This window comes from Athene cunicularia (genome assembly GCF_003259725.1).
Source record: "Athene cunicularia isolate RWA chromosome 5 unlocalized genomic scaffold, athCun1 chr5_part1, whole genome shotgun sequence".
NCBI classification, from domain to species: domain Eukaryota; kingdom Metazoa; phylum Chordata; class Aves; order Strigiformes; family Strigidae; genus Athene; species Athene cunicularia.
In genome coordinates this window covers 8,920,144-8,942,249 of record NW_020799101.1, presented here as the reverse complement: position 1 = coordinate 8,942,249, position 22,106 = coordinate 8,920,144, and the positions used below count along the sequence as shown (strand labels likewise).

Below are 22,106 nucleotides of genomic sequence, written 5' to 3'. Positions count from 1 at the left end.
GGTAGCTACATTTTAGCATATCATGTGTTTTGCCTTTTGCTGTTGGAACTTGCTTATGTGTTTTAGTGATTTGTGTAACAATGTTTACTTAGCCATGAAGTTTCATATGTTCATTATTAATGGTAGCTCTTTGTTAGCTCAATACCTTGGTCTTTGAGGGTAGTGTTTAGTTTGCTGACTTGTCAGTCATGTGGGCCGATAGTCTATGTTGTCATATGCTGGGCTGTCCAGTTACATTAGTCTTACTTTGCCTTCCTTGGTGCATGACATAATAAAAGAACACTAGTATGTTTGTATCTTTGTATTTAAAAAATCGCCTAAGCAGTTAAAGTCTTGCTCAGTATGTTCAAATATTTTACAGTTACTAACTAGTGCCCTTAGAAATTAATTGTCTGAAAGTAGACATTATTTAACAGAACAATTTTAAGTTTTGGGGGCTGTAATTGTTTTAGATAATTTCTTTTAGACGAGGGAATTATGTGGAAGTTCCCTCTTCTCTCTCCCTGACCTCCAAGAAGATACATGTTCACATACATTGACAGAAGGAAACAGCATTCCAGTGCTGCTGTTCTTGCCTTTAGGATTACCTGTCGAGTCCAGATAATTCAGTGATTGCTGGGTTTTGTCACTATGTAGAGACCTAGAACTAGACTGAGTAACTGCTTTTATAAAATTGGAATCTCTTCTTACACTAAAAGCTCCAGTAATAAAAACTGCCTAATTGAAATGGTTATAAAAACCAAGCATTAATTTAAGGTAGGAATGAACATATTAATTCCATGATTAAGGATTATTTATTCATACAGGTTTTAGAGGATGTTCTGTAGTAATGAACAAATTTTTTCATTTCCTTTCCTGTTTGAGTGGACCTCTAAATCAACAATACTAGAGAAAGGAGGGTTACACAGTACAGGTTCTGCAGACTGGGATTGTGTACAAGACTCTGTGGTCAAAGGAAATACGACTCTCATTTCTTCCTTATAGCAGTTCATAACCTTTTCTGTGTCATTTTTAATAAAATTCAGCTCAGTAACTGTAGAGCCCCTAATTGGTGCATGCTGGATATTATCGAACTGCTTATTCCTCCTTCTGCAGTGGCCTTCTCTGCCAACAAGTCAGGCCTGGTTTGCCAACCAGTGGTTTTCTGTTTAACTAGTTAAAAGTAGACTTTTGCAAGTTGAAACTCCACTTTCAAATATTTTTAATGACCTCATCTTCATGAAAGTTTTCAGAAGTTTGTTTTGGTTCTTCTGGTTGCAAGGGCAATATCTTCCATTGAGATGGTTCATGCATCCAGTATGTTTGCTTGCAAAGATTCCTTAGCTTAAAGTGCACTGAAAAGAGAAAGCTGACTTTCCTTCTCCGAATCTGTTAGTGGTACCTAAACATGCCCCAGTCTGTGAGGAAGGGAGGTCTGTGAAAACACAGGTTGCCAGTTGGGCCTCCTTGTCAGCTTCTGCCATACAGAAGATGTATTGTAGTGTCATTGCAAGGAGCTATCACAGCTTCTGTTTAGTATTTAGATTTCTGTTTGGGAACAGAGCTCCCAGCTGTGTTATTTCTCTCCTTAACAACTGCCTTTGGCAGAGTCCTGTGATGCTGCAGTCCAAGTCAGCAGAGCAGCACTGTGTCAGGAATCATCTTTGAAGATGACTGTACTGTAGGCTAACAGGCTCTTAAAAAAAAAAAAAAAAAAAAAAAAAAAGCAGTGAAGAGTTCTCTTTACCTCTCACAGAACCTTGACTCTCCAAGAAAAATTATTTTCTTTCTTTGCATTTTATCTTTCTGGTCCTTCTGCAGATTTTACATGGGAGTGGTGAAATTGTGGAGCATAGTTTGTCCTGAATGGGAACCATGCTGGAATTAAGTGTAAAACTTGGGTTCTGCCCTTGGTGTGGTTTGGTAGATGTTCCCCTCTTTCTGCTTTTCTGTCTGTTTGAAGGAACCAGCAGCACTGTGCCTGTTGGGCAGATGTCCAGGCTCTTTCAACATCTTTAATTTCAGAGCAAGGCTAAAAATAACATTGTTTTCTGTTACTCCATTATCAGTCCTGCATATATTGCATCATGCAGTATCTTATTTCAAAAGTGATTGGAGAGCATGAGATAATGAATGATGGTTTGTGATTAAAATAAGCAACTTTACTTGGGTTATTGCCATTATCAGCATCTAGTCTGGGCTTTTTTAAAGTTTGGTCTGATCACTTCTAAAAATAATTTAAGTGCGTAAGTGATTCACATTCATTTGGGGTGGAGAGAGCTTTTTAGTAATAATTTTAATATAGTTGTGCTTTACAGTTTGTCATCTTGTGTTTTTTTTAAGAAGAGTCTTTAAAGTGCAAATTTGAATTTGATATCCTAATTGCATATGCTTATGGATTTGTGTAGATGGGGGAGTTGAATTTTTGCTAGCAGGATACCCAAAGGGGGAAAAAATAAATTGTTCTGCAGCTCCAGGGAAGCACTGGTTGGTCAAATTTGGAATTTAAAATGTTTAAAAAAAATATTTCAAGTACATTGCTTGGAATTTTAACATCTATTTCTTAACACGAGTGCAAAGTTTTAATCATCTCTTGGAACACTTTGTGTTATGTTAATCCAAATAACACTAATCAAATGCCAAATTCCATTTAAGTACCAAGGATTAACTGAGGATGCATCAGGATAATGCATTAATTTTGCAACAGCCCAATGTAAATTAAGGTCATCTTAGATACTGTGACTTAAAGACTTTATAGAACATATATGAATTCTGAGCTTAGAGTGATTAAACTGAGAATATTTGCTTAGCTTTCCTTATATCAATATGTATTTGGTCTTGCAATACAGATGTTTGTTAATAAAGTGAAACCAAAAGGTTGAATGGGTTGGTCAGTGCTACTAATCTTTGTATTGTTCTAATTGTCAGTATTTTAGCCCAATCCAGCAGCCCTTTAATCTAAATAACTAGTGATTAGTTACATGTGAATTGCCTTGTTTGGAAAAAGCTAGTTAGTGTGTTTATGGGGTTGCAAACTAGACACTAGAAAGGAAATTGTCAAATTGCATGTGCCAGGCTGCTGTTTTGTTCATCCACTCCTCCTGACCCTTTCCTTTCCACCCATGTCCCTAAGAGGAGCCATCTTCCACATGTCCATTTCTTGCCTGCCATGCAGAAGATGATCTTGAAGGTTTTCAGATCTTGTCACGTGCCCTCTGAGATGAGAGAGGGCCCTTGGGGACGACGTACGCCTGGAGGTGTAGGAGTGAGGCAGGCTGCTATTGAAAACGCTGTTACATGCTCTGCTGGCTCTTTTTGTAATCCTTCCCGGGAGCGACTGGAGTTGGACGGAGTCCCTGCTATTGTTTTAATAGCGTTGTGCTTCTAGGAAGTGATGGATGAGGCAGAGTGGGCCAAAGCTGTGGCTCGGCATCGTGCAGCCCTTCCCCCTCTTCTGCCAGGGAAGTTCTGGGAGCTTCCTAGATCTTTTTCGAAGAGGGGAAGGAAGACAGGAATTCTTCCTCCTGGAATTGTCCTGTCTGTGGACGTGACTGAAAAGGAGGACGCCCCACAGCCATGTGGGCAAGAGAAGATCAGTTAGGAACCTTAAAGCACATGTGATGAAGTTACAGAAGGAATTATTTTAGCAAGGCTGGTGGAAAAATGGAGACAAACACAATAAAGCATTGCACAAGAGCAGCTCCCAGGCTGTTGCCAACACTAACAAATCTTCAGCATTGAGGTCTAGCAGGAAGTATGAGGAGAGTTTTACAGCATACAGCTCGGGGCTGCGGGCTGGTATCAGCTGAAGGTCACTGCTGTAGGGAGATATGGCCGGGCCCAGAGGGCCTGGTAGCTGTGATACACAGAGACATAAATTGAAACTGCTGAGAACATGAGTTTAATTATTTAAAATTTATTAGCAGTGGGATTAAGTGCAACAGTAGAACCTGCAGTACAGCCATGTAGCATAGGTGGTCTCTGTGAGGATTTTTTGCACCAGGCTTTTATTTTTTTCAGTTTATTTCGATAGGCTGAGATCCACAGGGGAAATCTCATGCTGTGGATCAGTGTGAGTAACTAGCCTGTCCTGGCTTATACCCAAATGATCATTGCAGTCACTCTTTGGAACTGAGCTTTCCAGACAGCTATCTTAATTTTGCAAAGAATTATTTGCTTTCTAGTATAAATACAGTTTATTTGAGTGTAATTTCTGTAACTGGTGCTTGTGGATTTGTTTCAGTGTTCTGCAATTAACATGTCCTCAAAGGTACACATTTTTCTTCTTTGTAAGAATAAGTAATAAGGAAAAAAGATTGTTCTGTATCCCTGGAGCGCTGTTTTATCCTCGGTTCTACCTGAATGCTATAGGCAGTAAATAGAAGTTACAGGATTAGTTCTGATGGGAGATTCAGTTCTTGAGCTGGGTTTTATGGCCTGTTAATACAGTCAACGTGACAGACAATACACAGAAACCATACTATAAATGTCATACATGCTAAATATGTATTTACATAGTTCATATTTTTCAAGCTTCCCGAAGTAAATCAAGAGGCATAACCACGGGAAAAAGCATGTATTTAAATAACAGCTCTCGCACCACCATCTGCTGGCCTGGCGCGGCCGCACACACCCGGGGCTGCCTTCCCGGCCGCCCGCCTCGGGAGCCTCCAGCCTTTATTCCACATCCCACACCCCCCTGTTTTTGTGTGTGTGAGGTAAACAATGAAATATTTCACTTATGGATTTGCAGAGGAAGGGGTTATATGTGTGCTCTCTGTGTGTCAGTACTTCTCAGTGGTGTGCATGGATTAAAAAAAAAGACCTTGTTTTATCAAGTTAATTGGGCATTTTTGCTTTGCAAATTACTTTGTGGTGTGGGTTTGTTGTGTTTTGTTTTGTTTTTCCCCAGAGTTCATCCATTCTGAAATTTAGCTTTAATAGTATTTGCAAAATTTCTCTCAAATTTAAATGGACCAAGTAAGTTTTTGAGAATGTGGAGGGTGAGCAGGAGTAATCTTTGTGATTGGAGTACAGTACTCTACCAACTTTGAAAATAAATGAATGCTGCAAATCATGGAGGAATAAAATACAGCTTGCTACATGCTGAGACCTGCTTTGTTAATACCTTAGGAAATTACTGAGTTTCCTTTAAGCATGGGAAATCTAATTCTGTTTTCAAACAAACTTGAATGTTTGTTTTCACAGTGCAGTTTGCTTTTGACCTGAAAGACTAATTATCCTTACCAATTCAAAGTGAGGATTTCCAGTGCAGAGCTGCCTTAATTAAGGGCAGGTTTGTCAGCTCCTGTACTAATTTAACAATTGATGACCCATGCTTTTGTGTTTTTGTATGGCAGTGCATGTTTTTTGGAAGGTTTGATATTGTAAAGAATATTGCTTGCTTTAAATAAAAAAAACAACAAAAATTCCAACCTGCAGCTATAGTTCAAAATGGAATATATGATGAGCTATGTAGTAAACAAGAGAACAGTTTAATTCTGTTTTATTACCATAACTGTAAACTAGTGAAGTTTTACCAAAATAAGTCTGCTGTACATGTGTTCCCAGTAGACTAAGAAGGATTTTTTTTTTAAGCTTGCAATAGGTAAGTCCCAGAATAATTCAGATAAAAGCTGAAGTTAGAAGAAAAGGGAAGCAGGGGAGCAGAAATTCATCAGTGCGAGTGTCTGTAATGTGAAGACTAGCGAAAAAGTTGACAACTTATTTCTGTTCTCAGAATTTCTCCATATGCACAAGTGTTACATCTCCAATCTGCATTTAAAAGCAGACAAATGATCCCAACAATTTTTTTCAGTTTTTAAGCTTTCTCGAAGAAGAAATACTAAAAACAATGCATCAAATAATTGGGAGACTTCTTAAAATCGAGTATGTGGGGGATTCATTGCAAAATGAAAACGAAAGAGCATGCTCTTCAGGCCCTATGATGTGAGGACTGAAATAGTTGATGGTTTTCAGCGGCATCCGTGCATCATTCCTGATGTTTCCACAGTTCGAATTACTTAGGAGGAGCTCAGTGCAACACTGAAGTACTTCCTATCTTGCTATTCCATTCTAATTCTTTGACAGGAAAAATGAGAGCTTGCCCAAAATCCTCTATAGTTTCAATTTTTTTCTTGAAATCTTTCCCCGCTTTCCTTTTTAACTTTGTCATGTTGTTTGGATTAGGACAGATTCAATTATAAACAACCTCCATACCAGCAAAGGGAGACACAAGCCCAGAGGGGTTTGTCACATGCAGTTGCTATGAAAAATCCAGCTTGGTTGGGCTGGAGTGTGCAGTTGACTGGTAGTGTTTATTCTGTTATTTCTGTCTTTCAGCCTCTAATCTTCTCAGTATTTTGGGTAAAACAGGGATCTTACTGACTGAACTCTTTACAGGTTGAGAGTTACAAGCATTTTCATGTGCTTTAATTATCTGTAGGCATTTGTTGAGGAATCTGTCTTATCTGGTATTCCCCAGATGAGGATCAAGATTGCTCTATCTACTTGTCCTGACTCACAGATCAGCATCTCTTTTCTTTTAAGTGGGAGCTGAAGTGCTAGTGCGGCTGTATAGATAGTCTGCTTTTCCCCAGCCCCCTGTCTCTTCCGTGTGAAGTTTGGAGGATAGCTTGGTTCCATTTTGAGTAGCGCTTAATAACGTGAGACGTCTTTATAGCGCTCTAATATGATCAGCTACTGTGGTAGATGAGGAAAAACTAACCAAAGAGTTAGATTCAGTCTCTTCAATTAAATGATTTGAAGGGATTTATCACCACCCGTTTTCTAAGGAAGGAATAAATTATATGTTTACACCTAAGTTTAACGTACATACTCTCTTGCATCATTGCTGTGGACTTAAGCAATTGATCCTTTTTTGGGTAGGATAATAAGAAAAAGTTACACTTCTTTTCCTGGTAACCCAAAAGCCCCTCACATATTTGATTTTAAGATTGGACTACCTCAGAAAAGGTAGTTTGGGACTATTTTAAAAACATAGCCTTGGCTTCCTATTTTTTCCAGCACTAACGTTTTCTCAGGCAGGGGCACATATGCTCAGTATTAAACAATATTTTAGCACAATAAGGACATTCTGAATAATGTATGCACAATATATTTATAGAGTCATATCTCATGTTGGCTACAAATTATAATGAAGTGTAAAGGAAATAGCTTATTTCATATTTTAACAAACTTTTTTTTTTTTTTCTGTTAAAGAGCTAATACCAAGTTTTTAGAACATGGCAAAGTGATTTGTATTTTAAGATTATAATTTCTTGCTGCTTTCAAGACAGGGGTAAGCCTGTTGAATAATAAAGTAGTAATATCATTTTAATTTCTGCTATATACTGTTTTATGGCATTTCTGTGTCAAGGCCCATTGAGAAGTTCAGACCTGCTTGGTTCTCCATGAAGTAGCTCTTAGTGCATATTGAAAATTATTTAAAAATAGTAATGCAAATTCAGGACCTGAAAATAAGGAAGCAACATATGAAGATTGCTCATTTAGTTCAGCACTTGTTGCATTGGCATATTGCTAAAGCCTCAAACTACATCATTGTACACCATTAGTTCTGCAGGAAATCTGTCTCATGCAGTGCTAAAGATAGATGTCTCATGTTGCAAAGAGAAGCTGAGACCAAGAAAACATAACACTTAATTTAGGGAGTGAGACTGGATTGCAAGAGCTGTAAGTTCTGCGCTCTCATACTGTGTGCATGCAAGGGGGGTGAACTCTGAGGGGAACGTTGCTTTTGACGCTGGGTGGTTTTTGTTTTTTTTTTTTTTAAAGTACGTTCATCTAAAGATGAATGTATGTTCATTGTAATTATTGCATATGATAAAAGGTGCCTTAAAAGTTAGCCATTAAAACATTGAAATGATTTTCTAAATGACAGAGGAAGTCAGTATTTCAAAGTGGAATAAATCAAAGCACAAGGTATGCTTTTTGTTGTGTTCACTTATGTCGCAGTTGAGCATTGTGACAGTGTAATCTCTTCCTTCCGTTGTACATTAAGACTGCCAAGGGTAGCTGACATTTAATTTTTACAATATAACTTGGCATGGCTTCGATCGTGACGGGCGCCAGGGAAGTTAAGTAAAATTTCTTATTTGGAGCAAAGGATATATGACTTGTTTATCGTACTGTATGCACTTTATTCCTACTCGAGAGAATTTTTTCAGGTTACTCTGCCCTTTTTGAAGATGATTTGCTGTTTTGGTTTTAGCTTTAAAAAAAACAAACAAATGTTCTTTGCTCACTTTGTAGTGTGTTTCAGAGAGTTATACAGTGGTTAGTGTCTCTTCTTTCATGCTGAATAAAGCCACAAGGAGCTGTTGCTTGTGAGGAGAATTACAACTGTGTTTGTAAGTGAAGAAAAATCAGGATTTGACTTTTAAAACTGTATTTAGCATGGGTGTCCTACTCAGGTTTATGTATGGAATTCGTGTTTTATCTAACCATCAGGATACAAAAATAAAAATATTTTTTTATCTTCTGAAAACAAATAAGAGAATATAAACTGAGGAAAAAAAATCCTACTATGTGAGATTGTTTCCCATATGTCCAGAGAAAGGAAGAAAGATGCATACAAATGTTTAGCATGTGCAAGTTTCTTGGTGCATGATTGGTTCCCTACTTGGGAGTGGAATTCAGTGAAATAGGACTCCTCTTTTAAAAACAAAGAGTAAGCGCACAACAAAGGATAAGTGATCAAATGATTAGCCAGAGGCTAATAGGAATGCAAGGGAAGAGTGACAGATTGCATATTAGGAGGAAATCTGATCTGGAAATTAATTTGAAGCTTTCTGCAGCTGAGGCTGCAAAAGAACTAATTTTTAAATCTTTCTGAAGGACATAAACGTATGAAAAACTTGATTTGCTTGTCTATAAAGTATTTTATAATACAAGAAAGAAGGCTAATGGATAAATGAAGTTGAACTATAATTTATAGGAATTTTCCTTCTTCCCCTCCTCCTGCTTAATTTTTTAAAAATCTGTCTTTGCTTAGGGTGCATCTGCCTGTAGCTTAGTATGAGAAATTATGTTAATTTACTTACAAATTCTGGTGATTTAGAAATATGCATGCTACAGCATATTCTATACAGCAAGGGTCTCTGTGGTTGAATCTTCATTTTGTTGTATGCAAATAGAGTAAAATCATGACAGCAGATAAATACCTTGCCAGACACAATCAACAGCTACATGTCAACAGGGAACTATACTTGCATATTGGAAAAAACAGAGGTTTTAATTATAAGAAGTGAGTATTTCCTTATTTAGTGACCTACCAAATGGTTTTAATTTAACCTTGCGGTAGGTAGATGTCACTTTGTGTTTAATAGAATTCACTTTCTTTACATAGAGACCACATTACCTTTCTTCAAAATTTAACATTAACTGCTGTAATACAACAATGTCTGAGTCCACATGGGTTTTTTTATGGTTCAAAACATTCCTTTTGAAAAAAACTCCACAAACTTATTAAAAATTCATCTTGTGGAAGTTTGCTGGTTTACATTTTTAAAATTAAGTTTTAATTTTTAAACATTAAGTGCAGCATGGTGAAATTCTAAATAATTACTAAATATAGAACAGTAAAATTTGAATAGAACAGATGAATTTTTGTGACATTTTAAACTTTTGTCAGCACATTATTAAAATTACTTGCTGCTGAAGGATGAAAATTAGTTTCATATAGGTTTTGATATTCCTTGAAGCTGTTTGTAAAGCTTGCTATTTTTTTTTTTTTAACTCTGATGTTCTTTTGATTTATACAAGTGCTTGCTGCTTATGTAAAAGAAAAAAGCAACACAAACAGTATGTGAAGGTATTAGGTTAGTATAAGTTGTAATTAAAAAGCCCTTTTGTTTATGCCTTTCATTTTATATAGTAAAGAGAAAAGTGATACAATGAAGTAGCTTTTGGATTTGTGTGTATGCATCGTTGCTTTCTTCTGAATAGAATTATAAATGCTTAATTTCAACTTGACACTCCTATAAGAGTAACTAGCAATTTATCTTCTGATTTGCAGTTCCTGTATAGTTTTGCACTTGGTGGTGGTGTTGGGATGATCTTGGTGGTGGGTTTAGCATGAGAAGCGGAGATCTGTCACTGATAATCCCCTTACTTCCAATGGCCAAACCATGCAGTATATAAAAAAAAAACCTTTCAATTCTAATTCCTGTCTTTAAATTTGTCATGTATTTATTTAGTACGACAGCTATTGAACAACAATAAAAACTGAGTCTTTAAAAAACCCTGTTGTATTGATAGAAACAAATCATATTATTTACTCTTATCATTAACAATGTCCTATAAAGAGTAAAGAGGAAGGAGTAGTGCTGTGGCCTTGTAGTTTGTCTCTAGCCTATAAGTCTGTATTTCCAGGTAAAAGGTCATGCCTATATTTTATATTGTTTTGCTTTTTAGTCCTTTGGATTATGTTTTTCTTGTTTCAAGACTCACATTGTAATGATCTCTTTGGAGGCATTAGCTAACATCAGTACAATACTCAGGGATTTGCAGGTAATTTTAAAGGAAGTATATGAGAAAATAAATTCTGATTCTGGTGCCATGGTGTCTAATATATAGCTGAGATGTTCCAGTCATAACCACTCTGGTTAAGCCGTGCTAATTGTTACAATCAGAGACACTGGTGTTCCTCTACTAAATCTGTTCTGCTTCTGTTTGCAGCTATGTCATCTTATCTTTTAATTGTTAAGTCTGAACTTCCTGGTGCTGTTGCGGGATTCTTAAGTGGAGACGAGAGTGGGTAAGGAAAAATGCTTCATACATTCTGTACTCCTCTTGAAGAAAGTGGTTCAGGACAGCTGAAGGAGATGGGTACTGATATTTCCCTCCAGTCTCACATGCTAAAAAAATTAGTTATTTACAGGAGTTCTTGGAATATGAAATGTGTTTGGCATGTGCAAGCCTTCTTCAGGACACACACACAGAGCATGATTCTTTCCTCGTAGCAATTTCCCATCCGACCTTAAAGTCAGTGGCAAAACTCCATCTACAGAAATCTCCCTTCTGTAAAAATTTAAAAGGGGAAGCAGGAGGGGACAGGAGGGAGAGGAGGAGAAACATTTAAACTGCTGACATGTTATCACTTCACATATTTCAAAACCACAGTACAAAAACTGGCAGATATTTAAATTTAAACATTTTGTTGTCTTGCTTCAGTAATTGGACTTGTCTTGGGAAAAATGCCAGGTTTCCAGACTTGGTTTATAATTCCTTAACTTGGCTCCCAGTAAAGAAATTGTTCTTTGCAATTGAGCTATAAAGTTGTGTGTAAGGAGCGAATGCCTCAGAATTCTATCAGAACTGTCGCAAGAAATCTCTGCCTGTGCTAAGACAAACGTTGCAGCTTCAGCACCGAGTATCTTGTTTGAGTTGTTCCAGTGCTGCTGTCATTCATAACAGTGTATCTGAGATTGTGTTACGGCTGTTTTTCCAAACTGCTGTTTTCAGATGTTTTGAGCTCAACGCTTTCTGTGGATTAAAATGTGGTGAAATTGTCTCAAGGCCGTGTGATGCATGTATTATTCCTGAATGTTGTGGGTGAATTTTAAGTTTGTAATTATTTTTTTAAAAGGTACTTCAGTTCATCTTATATTTTGTCATTCCATTTTATAAAGAACACTTTGATAAATGAAGTGTGGTGGTAATCTTACAGTCTGTCATTCTGCCCTCCTGACCCTTGCAATAATATGTTTTTAGTAACAGGCTTTTTTTGTTGTTGTTGGGTTTTTTTGTAACTATTATGTTTTGTGTGTATTTGTCACTTTTAGTCTGCTGCTGTATCTCTTGCAGCTGTGGTAGTCATCAGCTTTTCATTTGGGTGCTATCACTTTTCCTTTAAGATCATGCTTCTAACTCCACTCTTCATCCGCAGTGGTGGTGAGCCTGCTACTGTATCTGCTGCGTGTGTGTTCCAGTCTGTCCCCAAATTTAGCGTATAACATCACTTACTGCTGTTCTTAATTTTATGTCAGATCTGCTTACACAAAGTGACTTTTCCCAACAAAGATACACCTTATGAAAACTCATAACAGGTAGAATCTGGAGGTCCTGTGTGCACGCATACTGCTCAAAGGATTGTTCTGCCTAGAAAAGGCCCTATAAACAACTTCTTTATTAAGATGCCTATTTGAGAACGCTCCAACCAGCTTTGTTTATCAAGGTCTTAATGCAGATCTTCTGGATGTGAACGCTGGTGAACAGGCAGACAGGTTACAGTGACTGAACTGGTTATTAGAGCTCATCTGAGCCATTGTAATTCTAGGTGCGCACTGCCAAACTGAAATTACACTTTGAGACAGGAAAGAAGTTCAATTTTGCTTTTAGAAAGATCTGAAATTGCCCATAGGAATACTAAGCACAACTCAAATGATAAGCTGATTGTCAGCACAGGTCTCATCCTGTTTCTGCCTCTTGTTATTGGGAGTTCTTCCATTGGTAAATGTCTATTTGACACAATTTGAGTCCTCTGTTCTTTGCCCAAGCAAATGTTTCTGATGCCGTGGTCAAGCAGTATTCCAGGTGCCTGCACACAGCTGACCTTCTCTGTGTACCCACATCGATATTTCATATATTTTTGCCATACTAATTGCCTTGGGAGATAATAATCTTGTTTCTGTGTATTTGTTTGCAGATGTTAAGAGTAGGGTTTTTTCCTGAGTTTTTAAATCATAGCAAATTGTTTCACAAAAATTGTTTCACAAAAATAGTTAATCAAATGTCAAGCTAAGTAGCAACTTATTTGTGCAAAGGACATAAATATTGACTAGTTTGAGTAAACTCCTTTAACTGGACCACTTGTTTCCAGATGTGGTTGCACAACTGTTCTAAGTCATTATAGCATCTGATACAATTTGTGTGCACAATTTATCTTTAACTGTAGTTAGAATGTATCAAAAGTGTCACTTAAACTATCTGTGAAAACATTTTATGATCATAAACCCTCCCAAGCCATACATTTGAGAGCCATTTAAAGAATAGTTTGTGCACTGAATTATTTTTATAGATCGAGGTTAGCAGGTGTGCATGTGTTTGAAAGGCTCAGAGCCAGTGTGTAATACATCTTTGTGTCTTTATTAAAAAACAAAAACATACAATATGAACACTTGTTAACTGTGAGTTGAGATGTTTCAGTCTGTCTGCATAACAGGATTTCCACATAGTTTTGATGACATGAGCATAGTTTCAAATGAGGATTGTGTTTAAAAGTTGTAATTCGTGAGCCCTCTGTTAACATTTAATGACCCTGTCAGGAGGATATGATTGATGCAATTAAGTTGTCTTGCTTGTGTGTTATATAATTGATATGGACTGAGAGTAGGATCCTAATTTAGAACATATGAATCTCTTGTCCCATTGCATTCAGGAATGAAATTAAAGCAATTTATAAATGTCTGCTTTTAGTTAAAATAGGGGGGAGGGAGGAGGAACATCTGCATGCCAAAGCGTTTTCAGTAGAGTCAAGGATTTATATTCCATATTTCAGATTTGGAATGCTTTTATCATATAGAATTAAATTTGCAGAACAAACTGATTTTAAAAGCAATATCAAAACATTTATTCTGCCTTTGGAAAGTAAGTGTGTTTCTACAACAGTAAAGAAGTAGACACATTTTTTGATAACCAGTAAATGGTCCACTATTCAGTTTTCTGAGATATTTTTAAATAAAAGAATTGGTATTCCAAAACTAAGCCGTTTACAAAAATATTTTTTCTCCTTCCCATCAACTCATTGCCATTTTCCTCTATCTTCCCCCTCCAAATGGTTTCATTTACCGTAAAGTAACCAAAATAATTTTTTCTCTGTCCTACTGAGCTGCTGAGCTACAATGGCAACTGTGGATTTGCTGCATGCTTAGGATTGGAAGACTTAGAACAGACGTCCCACATGTACATACAGTGCAGTATTCGGTATACTTTTGCCTACTGCTATGATACTGTTCCTCTGAATCCAAACATCCACCATACTAAAAAGAAAGAAAAAGTTTAAAAATATGTGAAAGCTAAATGGTAACAACCTGAAGAAGGCTACAGCAGGGAGCTGATCTTGGCAAATTTTTTTTTTTTTATTGCAGCAGAAGCAGACCTAGGCTAGTAATAGATATTTTTTGAAGACTGATGCATTTTGAGTAACTTTTGATATAAACCTTGTCACTTAAGGGTTACTTTGGTTTTGATAGGGTGAGTGAAGATGGCCTCAACCTTGAAATTTCTCTGTTCATTTATATTACATAATTTTTCAAATGAGTGACACAAGTGATTGTCCACAATGTATGACAGTAGCTAATATATGTCTATGGTAATTTTTCTTTAACACAGGTGTTATGCTACTTTCCTTATGATATCTTGAGGTGCTGCCTGTTTATTAGGTGCTAACCATATCCTGGACTAAATAAACTTGAAGGTCAAAGGCCAGGGTGTTTATAGGTAGTAAAGTCAGAGGCTGATGTGCAAGATGTTTATCAGTACAGGATATGGTTATTACCAAGTTAGGGGGAGCCACCCTTAAGATGTTTCTGTTTCTTAACAATTTACCCATATGTACTTTCCTCAGTTTGGAGATGAGATTTTGATACTTTGAATAGATTTTTAAATGCATTAAGACTTTGTATGCCTCTACAATGCTTTTTTATATGTTTAGTTTTATGTTTAAGCATGATACCAGGTTTCATTATCATAATTTCCATCCCTTCTGTCCTTTAATTATTGTGTGGATGTATGCAAAGAATGAGTGATCCTTGTGCAACGTTAAAGATAAGAAAGTCCTTGTTATTGCTTTTCATTCTTTTATCACCTCTGAACAGCAAACATAATTTCAAATTAATGGAAAGCTGATTTACTTGCTGTTTTCTTTGATTAGTTAAATGCTGTGATGAAATGTAATGAAACTTGGACAGAAGAGAAAGTTGGTATGTTTAGAAAACATAACTGAATTTTCAGACAAATAGGTTGAGTAGCTGAGCTTTCTATTTCACACCTCTTGGAAATGGTAAGTAACTAAAGCTGTGTAGGAGTAATAAATTGGAAGGGAAGTTTTCAGCAGTAAGTGAGAATTAATGTTGCCGTTTCTTCCAGTTGTATAAATATGCATCTTGGTGTAATCCAAGATCTATGTAGCGTACTAAATAAGCACTTCTATTGGAAATCTGTAGAGTAAGAAATACCCTTGCGCTCGGATCATTGCTTTGAATAAAGGCAGATTTGTGTATTGTGCTGCTGAGAAATAACTTAACATACATCAGCCCCCGATGCATGCAGACACTTGCCTGTGGAGCATTGCCTGCAGTGCTGGTTCGTTACAGGGTGGTGCTCTGCTTTCTCCTTACCTGGGAGCTCTGGTTTGTATCGCAGTGTAGAAACTAGGAATACAAATTCATGTCAATAGCATGTGAGACTGGAAATTACTCATTTTTCTTGTCCTAGTAGTTATTTTGTCTAAGATCACAGTTTTGAAGTAGAGCGTATTTCTTTAGGACTCGAGTTTTGTATCTATTGTAAATAGATTTTCCAACAGGTCTTGGTACCTTGATGGGAGACTGCTGCTACTGATTACTTCAGTCTGCATTGTTTTTCCTCTTGCGCTTCTTCCTAAAATTGGTGAGTAATTAAAGGAGAGAAGCAAATATTATTCTACTTTAGTAGCAATTACAATTGAAGACTTTAAAAACTTAATGGGTTAGTTATTTATTTTAACTGGCAGGGGGCTGGTGATGGTGGGGATTACTTAAGTTGTTGTAGTGTGTTCTGCCTTCCAGCCCTGCCTAGTTAACCTATTACTTGGGTTGCAGTAGTATTTTGTCTGCAATACTAAAATAAAATCTTTACAGCAGAACATTAAAGAGCTGCATTTACTTACAGCATGCCATTAGTGGTAAGCCAGTTCTAATTCTGCCCTACAAAACTACATAAATGATCTGTGACAGGCAGTTGGAATGTTGTTATTCTGAGTCCTAAGCCCCAGATACCAAGCACTGTAATAGAAAACATGCCTAAAATGTAAAGCTTTAGCTGTACATTAGGATCACTTTCCTTATAAATTCTCTTTTATTTTTACTGTTATTTTACAGGCTTTCTTGGCTACACAAGTAGTTTATCATTTTTCTTTATGGTGTACTTTGCTCTTGTGGTAAGTTAAAAATCTGTGCACAGCTTATCTATTTTTTTTTTTTCCTTATTGTTCAAATGTTTTCATGAGCCTATTTTGAAATGAATTGTTGTCCCCTCCCCCCCTTAACTTTTTGTGTGAAATTTAGAGTTTTCCTCAAGTTCAGTATGTGCTTGCTTGGACAGATTACACTTGTTTTGCTGAGGCATGGAAATGTATATGAACTTTCAAGCATGTGAAAAGATTTAATATAATTATATTTTGGACTGGTAAATGTAACAATATTTTTGTTTTGCTGACAGTGCAGTGAAGGGAGCTGGCACATATACTTTTGTTTCTCTACTAGTAGTGGAATGGAATTCTGTTTTCTTAGCTTCTAACTATTACTTACTGCAACTAGTGCAGAAGAAAATTTAATATACTCCAAATAAATTAAATTTACACGTATAATGGAGTGACAGAGTTCAAAAAAAGGCAAAGAAAACTAGAACTTCATTAAGGCAGTTTACAAGATTCATTAATACGTCAATGACCTTATTCTTCTTTCCTGCTGAAAGGAAAAGTTCTTTTCTCTGAGCCATGTGGGGCTTTTTGACCCTGATGTTCACCCTCTCAAGGCCCCTGTGAGGTAGATGTTTCCAAATATCAAAAGTGAGACCTGCTAGGCAGATCTAAGAGGGAAAATGTGCCTTTAAGTTGCACTATTTTTCTTTTTACTATTTTTCTCTTTACACATGTGTAATATGTAGTACAACCAAGCAACTTGCACTCTCATCTAGGTATAGAAACAAGAATCTTATTTGGGAGCCTGGAAAAATGTTCCCCATCTCCCCTGTCATTCTGGCTTGCATTGACTTGCATTTAATACCTGTTTTACAAAGGCATAAACAGAGTTGAAGGCAAGTTGAACAAACATGCCATCCAGGAGACCAAGGCAATCCATTAGGAACTAAACCATGTGATAAAACCAAACTTCAAAGCTGTCAAAACAGCTCCCTAGGGTATCCCTGGAGAATTGCAGTGTTTGTAGGACCTTGGGAAGTATTCTTCCTAGGCTGAGCACTGAGGAGCAGCCACAGCCTCTCCAGAGCTAATGGAAATTCATTTGTAATATTTATAAATTACCTTAACTTTTGACCTCTCCCCAAAAATTTATCTAAAAAAAAAAGAGAAAGCACTGACTATAATGCTGGAATAGTCCTTTGGCTGAAGGTGGTTTCAAGAGTTTTAAAACAAGTTCAGCGCCTGGATTTCAGTGGGAATGTGTGTATGCATCTCTGAAGAAAGGTGTTGTAATAGGTGGATACATTGGAAAACAATTTTGGGCTCAAAGACAAGTGTGTAAGCAAGACTGGTGTGCAGACGTGTCAAACTGGAATTGGTTTAGTTTTGATTCTCTATAAAAAAAGTAGTCAAAGTACTATGAAGGAGTACAAAGACTAACAGATTTCTTACAAAATGGTTACGTTTGTATGCTTAGTCTTTGTTGTTAAAGGACAAAGAAACAGCCACGGTAAATCTAATTGAGGTCAAAATTTTTAAAAGCCATTACGGATATTTAAAGAAAACTAGTATTCTTCACAGAATGTTCTCTCTGACTTCTTTAGGCACTGAAACTCAAATGCATTAACTGTGGATTAGTTTTCATATCTAATTGAAGTGGTTGATATGTGCTGTTGAAATGGTGTTTTAGTTTGCACATTGTTAATTTCTGTATGGCAGATATGTTTTAATTTGTTCCAGAAGAAAACTGTGTTAGTCATATGGAAGTAATACAATTATATTTTGCATATACAATAATTCTGTGCATTTTCAAGTCCGTACCATCTGTTCAGCTTTTTGCCAGCAAGCCACAGGTTTAATATGGCCTGCAGAAAAGATAGAGACAATTGACAGTGTATGTCTTGGTCAGTATGGTCTAGTGAGTTCATGGAGCAAAAGGTCTAGAGACTACTCTTTGTTCTCTGTGCTCTGCTGTAGGGCTTTGGCAGGTCATGTATCTCCTCTTTGTGCTTCAGCATCTTTTCCTTTAAAGCTGATATACGGGTTGTAGTCCTCACTTGGAAAAAAGTGGAAACACGGAGATGAGATGATCTGGGAGGAAAATAAATATATGTAACTATTAACGCAAAGCCAGATTCTGTGAGGTCCTGTGCAATTTTTGTTTCTGATTGTTGAATACTTCCCTGACTTGAATCCTAAGCAAAAAGATACTAAATGTGATCGTTAATTTTTTTTTTTATTGCCCTCCCTTCTTGCTATATTGAATATTGGTGAAAAGACAGATTTTTCTTTTTTCATGGAGACAGCCCTGTTGGTAGCTTGTTCATCAAAGGTGTTAATGATTCCTGATGGTATTTTTCTAAATCTCTTGTTTATGTTCCCAGAACAAAATGTAAGGCAGATTGGGAACCTGCCACATGTAACGAATGATGTTATGCACAGAGAGACCCTCTTTGCTGAGTGCTGTCAGTACAGCTGGAATAAGGAAATTACTGTTTTCACTCGGCAGATCTGAAAAAGCGGCATGACTAAGAATGTTAGAACATTTTGAGCCTCTAACTTTATGTTTTAGCAATGTTTTGGTGTGGGTTTAAAATACCTTATTTCAACAAGAATCTCTCTTCAGGTTATTTTCACTTAAACCAACATGTTTGTTATACTCAAAATGTTTATATGAAATAGGCTTTAAAGTTCCAGAGGAAGCTTGTGCTGCGGGCATGACTGCTCAGCTAACTGGGCTGTGCTGCCAGTTTAAAAATCTTGTCCTGTTGGGGGGGACCTCATTAGACTACAATTGGAAACCCAAACAGATTTTGAGTAATTAAGCATGTGGGCAAATATAATTACAGATTTTTTAAATGCACCTAGTGCATTTTCTCTCCTTTTCTTTCCATTTCAATCTGGTCTTAATCTGTATTAATTTAATTTGAGAAGAATGTTCTTCAGTGTTTTAGGTTTGGCTTGTCTTGACTTCCCTCTGCAGTGTTTATGTATGTCTTTGCTCTTTAGCTTGCAGGAGACCCTGCCTCTGCCACTGCCAGGCACACTTTGTTTTCCCCAAAGCTTGCTCTTTAGCTTCATGCCCCTTTTCGTTGCTCAGGAAGCCTGTTCCAACCTTAGCCAGACTTCCCACAAAGCCTGCGTTGGAGCCTTCAAAGCATCTCCTTTATTTCTGCTATCTGGGTGCCTTTAAATACACAGAGATCTCCTTAAAAAAACACTTGGCCTTCTTCTCAGCCTTATAAATGTCTTGAGCTAGCCAACAAGCCTGGGCTTCCCCGGGAGGTAGCACATCCATGGGTGCGTGGCTGCGGCACTCCAGCACCAGCAATGTGTGTCGGGGTCTCAGCTCGTAGCTTCTTGCTGCTCGGGGCGCTCACGGAAGGGATGAAGCAGGGGTGACCCACGTGACAGTCATGCTTACGTACGATACAGGCCCAAATCAGATATTTAGTGTTCGGTCCCTTCCTGCTTCTCCCTTACTTGCTCTTCAGTTGAACCTCTTGATATACTACCAGCACGTTCTTGTCCCTTCCCACACCCTTCCTCAGATGAGGTTGCAGTTCACATTGTGTGGAGGGAGGCAGTTTAGCCAATGAAATAAGCAGGTAAGAACAGACCTCCTGGGATAAAGCAGTGCCAGTTTAATGTCAGAAAGAGGATTTCCATTGATAATCCTTTTTCACAAAGTGTGCAGACTGCTACTGAGCAAGCTACTACCTAGTGGCATACCTTCAGTTGTTGTGAGTTCTTAGTCATGCGGTTTAAGACGCGTGTTACTGCCACAATTGACTCAGCATGCCAAGTACCTGCAGTTTCCCCACATTTTGTCTGGAGGTAGCATTTCTTGCTTCTCCTGGCACTGGTGACAAGAGGGAGCATCTAATCCTTTCCTCTGGGAAACACCACTTGGCTGCAAGCAAAAAGTAGCTCTCTGAGCCAAAAGAAGCGCTCTCTTCCATGTTATTCTTCTTATGAATCTGAGTCTTTAATTAAGTTTTTAATTATTTGCTCTAGGCTTCAAAAGAATTATAAACTCTAAAGCCAGGCAACTACAATAGGAAATTAATTAGGGTGAGGAGAGCAATGCAACTATCACTTTAAACTAGGCTCCTGAAAAAGGAGGTAACATTTCTTATATTAATTTCCCTTTGATTTTCAGCCCTGTTACTTGGCAGTCCCTAAACCAGCAGGGTGTAGCTAAAGCCCCAATGACATTCTGGGACAATAATTGCATTTATTGTTTTTCCTTTGCTTTCTAGTCCAAACCATATGTTTCTGCCTTTTAAGATTAGCCCTAGGCTCTGCTCTATCTCTGTTAAGAGCTTGTCTACTCGGGGAAGGAGCCTGGGATAGCTAACACAGCAGCTATTCTGTACGGGAGGCAGTTAGTGTGGAGCACAGAGAGAGTGAATGCGGAGTGCTGGTTGTATTTCAGTTAATGTCAGAGCTCATTTCAGTGCACCACCTCCAGATAAGCAGACCATAAGGCTGCCAGCTGTGCATAGTGAGCAGCTGGATGGAATGGCACTGACAAGTTTTTCTGTCAAGTTTCCTTCTTGTGGCCTAACTATTGGTCAAGCCTGTTAATTTACTATGGGTGTAGCTCCCATGTGGGTGTTGCTTTGTATACCAACTGTCTGATATTTTAGCTACGTACACCTAATTTAAACTGATCTTTAGGGTATCATTCATACATTAAATATGCTGTCTTTGCAGATCATGATTAAAAAGTGGTCGATCCCTTGTCCTCTACCTCTAAGTAGTGCCATAGAGACTTTACAGGTAAAGTGCACACTGTTTTGAAGTTGTTCTAATTTTATTAGTAACTGTAATGCTTTTTTACATTAGCACTTTCAGAATGACTTGTAATTTAAATTCCTTCTTTTTGTAATCATCACAATCTAAAAAGTTTCATGTCTGTGGTTTGGGCTTATTTTGTTATGCCATTTTCTTGCATGCATGTCTTACAGGTTTCAAATTCTACTGAGGATTGTAAAGCAAAGCTCTTTCATCTTTCAAAAGAGGTAATCTCTATTAACAGTATGCAAACTTAAAGGGGGTGGTGGTTTTTAAGGAATTGGGGTTTAAACTCTATGCAGGGTAAGCTATTCTTCTGTAAAACTAGTTATAGGCTGCTGAAATATTTCCTATACCTGCTGCCAAGTGTTATCCAGTCTCACTCTTTCTTTTTTATATGAAGGCTGGCTGTCCAAGTTAGCATTTATGAAAACATTTTGCAAATATGACTGAAGTATAAAGCATAACAGATGCAGCAGTGGTCAGCCTCATGATGCAGTCGGACCAAGCCAACTTAATATGCTCTCAGCTGGAAGTCAATGCTACTTGGCTATATGGACACTTCTAGTTCCTGGCAAGGTAGAACAGGTTTCCTGAAACTGCCTGGACCTAAACTTAGTTTTTTCTTACCTGAAGCTAATTCTTCAGGCCTAATGCAATCTTGTGCATTTCATTGGATGCCAGCTTGGTATTTGTTAATTGATGTGGCATTTAAATCATGTCGCTACACATCAAGGCTTACAGGAGAGCTCTAGTTGTAGTAGAACTCCAGTCTCTGTGGTGTGAAGAAGGGAAGAATAAATTTGGGATAGGCCTGTAGCGTAGTGGAATTTAGGAGGGACACAGTTGGTTGCGTTTGTCTGAAAAACAAAAAAAACACCCCCACCTCCCCAAGAAAAAGGGGGGGTGGGGGGGAAGCAAGCTTGGGCAATGCAAACATGAGACAAATGTTATCTGTAGATCAAAGAAGAAATTTTGCTTTGACCAGAAACATCTACTGTGAGGTCTGGCCTTTTGTGCTTTGAAGAATCTTGGGACTCAGCTCTACTTCTTTTTTAATTTTAACTTTATCAGTAGAAAGTGGCATATTTTTACCAGTATGGGCCTGATTATGTCAGCACAAAAGTGTTTGTTATAGTTCAGCTTATTCCACTTGGCAATTGAAGTAAGCTATAGTAGATGATTC

The 22,106-nt window shown here is 37.6% G+C and overlaps 1 protein-coding gene across 1 annotated transcript in view; it reads left to right on the top strand.

Moving 5' to 3' along the window:
- SLC38A6 (solute carrier family 38 member 6) overlaps positions 1–22,106 on the top strand; it is a 44,316-nt gene that overhangs the window by 8,814 nt on the left and 13,396 nt on the right. The window contains exons 5-9 of the mRNA XM_026848968.1: positions 10,678–10,756; positions 15,527–15,609; positions 16,080–16,138; positions 20,840–20,905; positions 21,094–21,147. Of these exons, the coding sequence (XP_026704769.1) occupies positions 10,678–10,756; positions 15,527–15,609; positions 16,080–16,138; positions 20,840–20,905; positions 21,094–21,147 (341 nt within the window). The remainder of the gene's footprint in view (positions 1–10,677; positions 10,757–15,526; positions 15,610–16,079; positions 16,139–20,839; positions 20,906–21,093; positions 21,148–22,106) is intronic.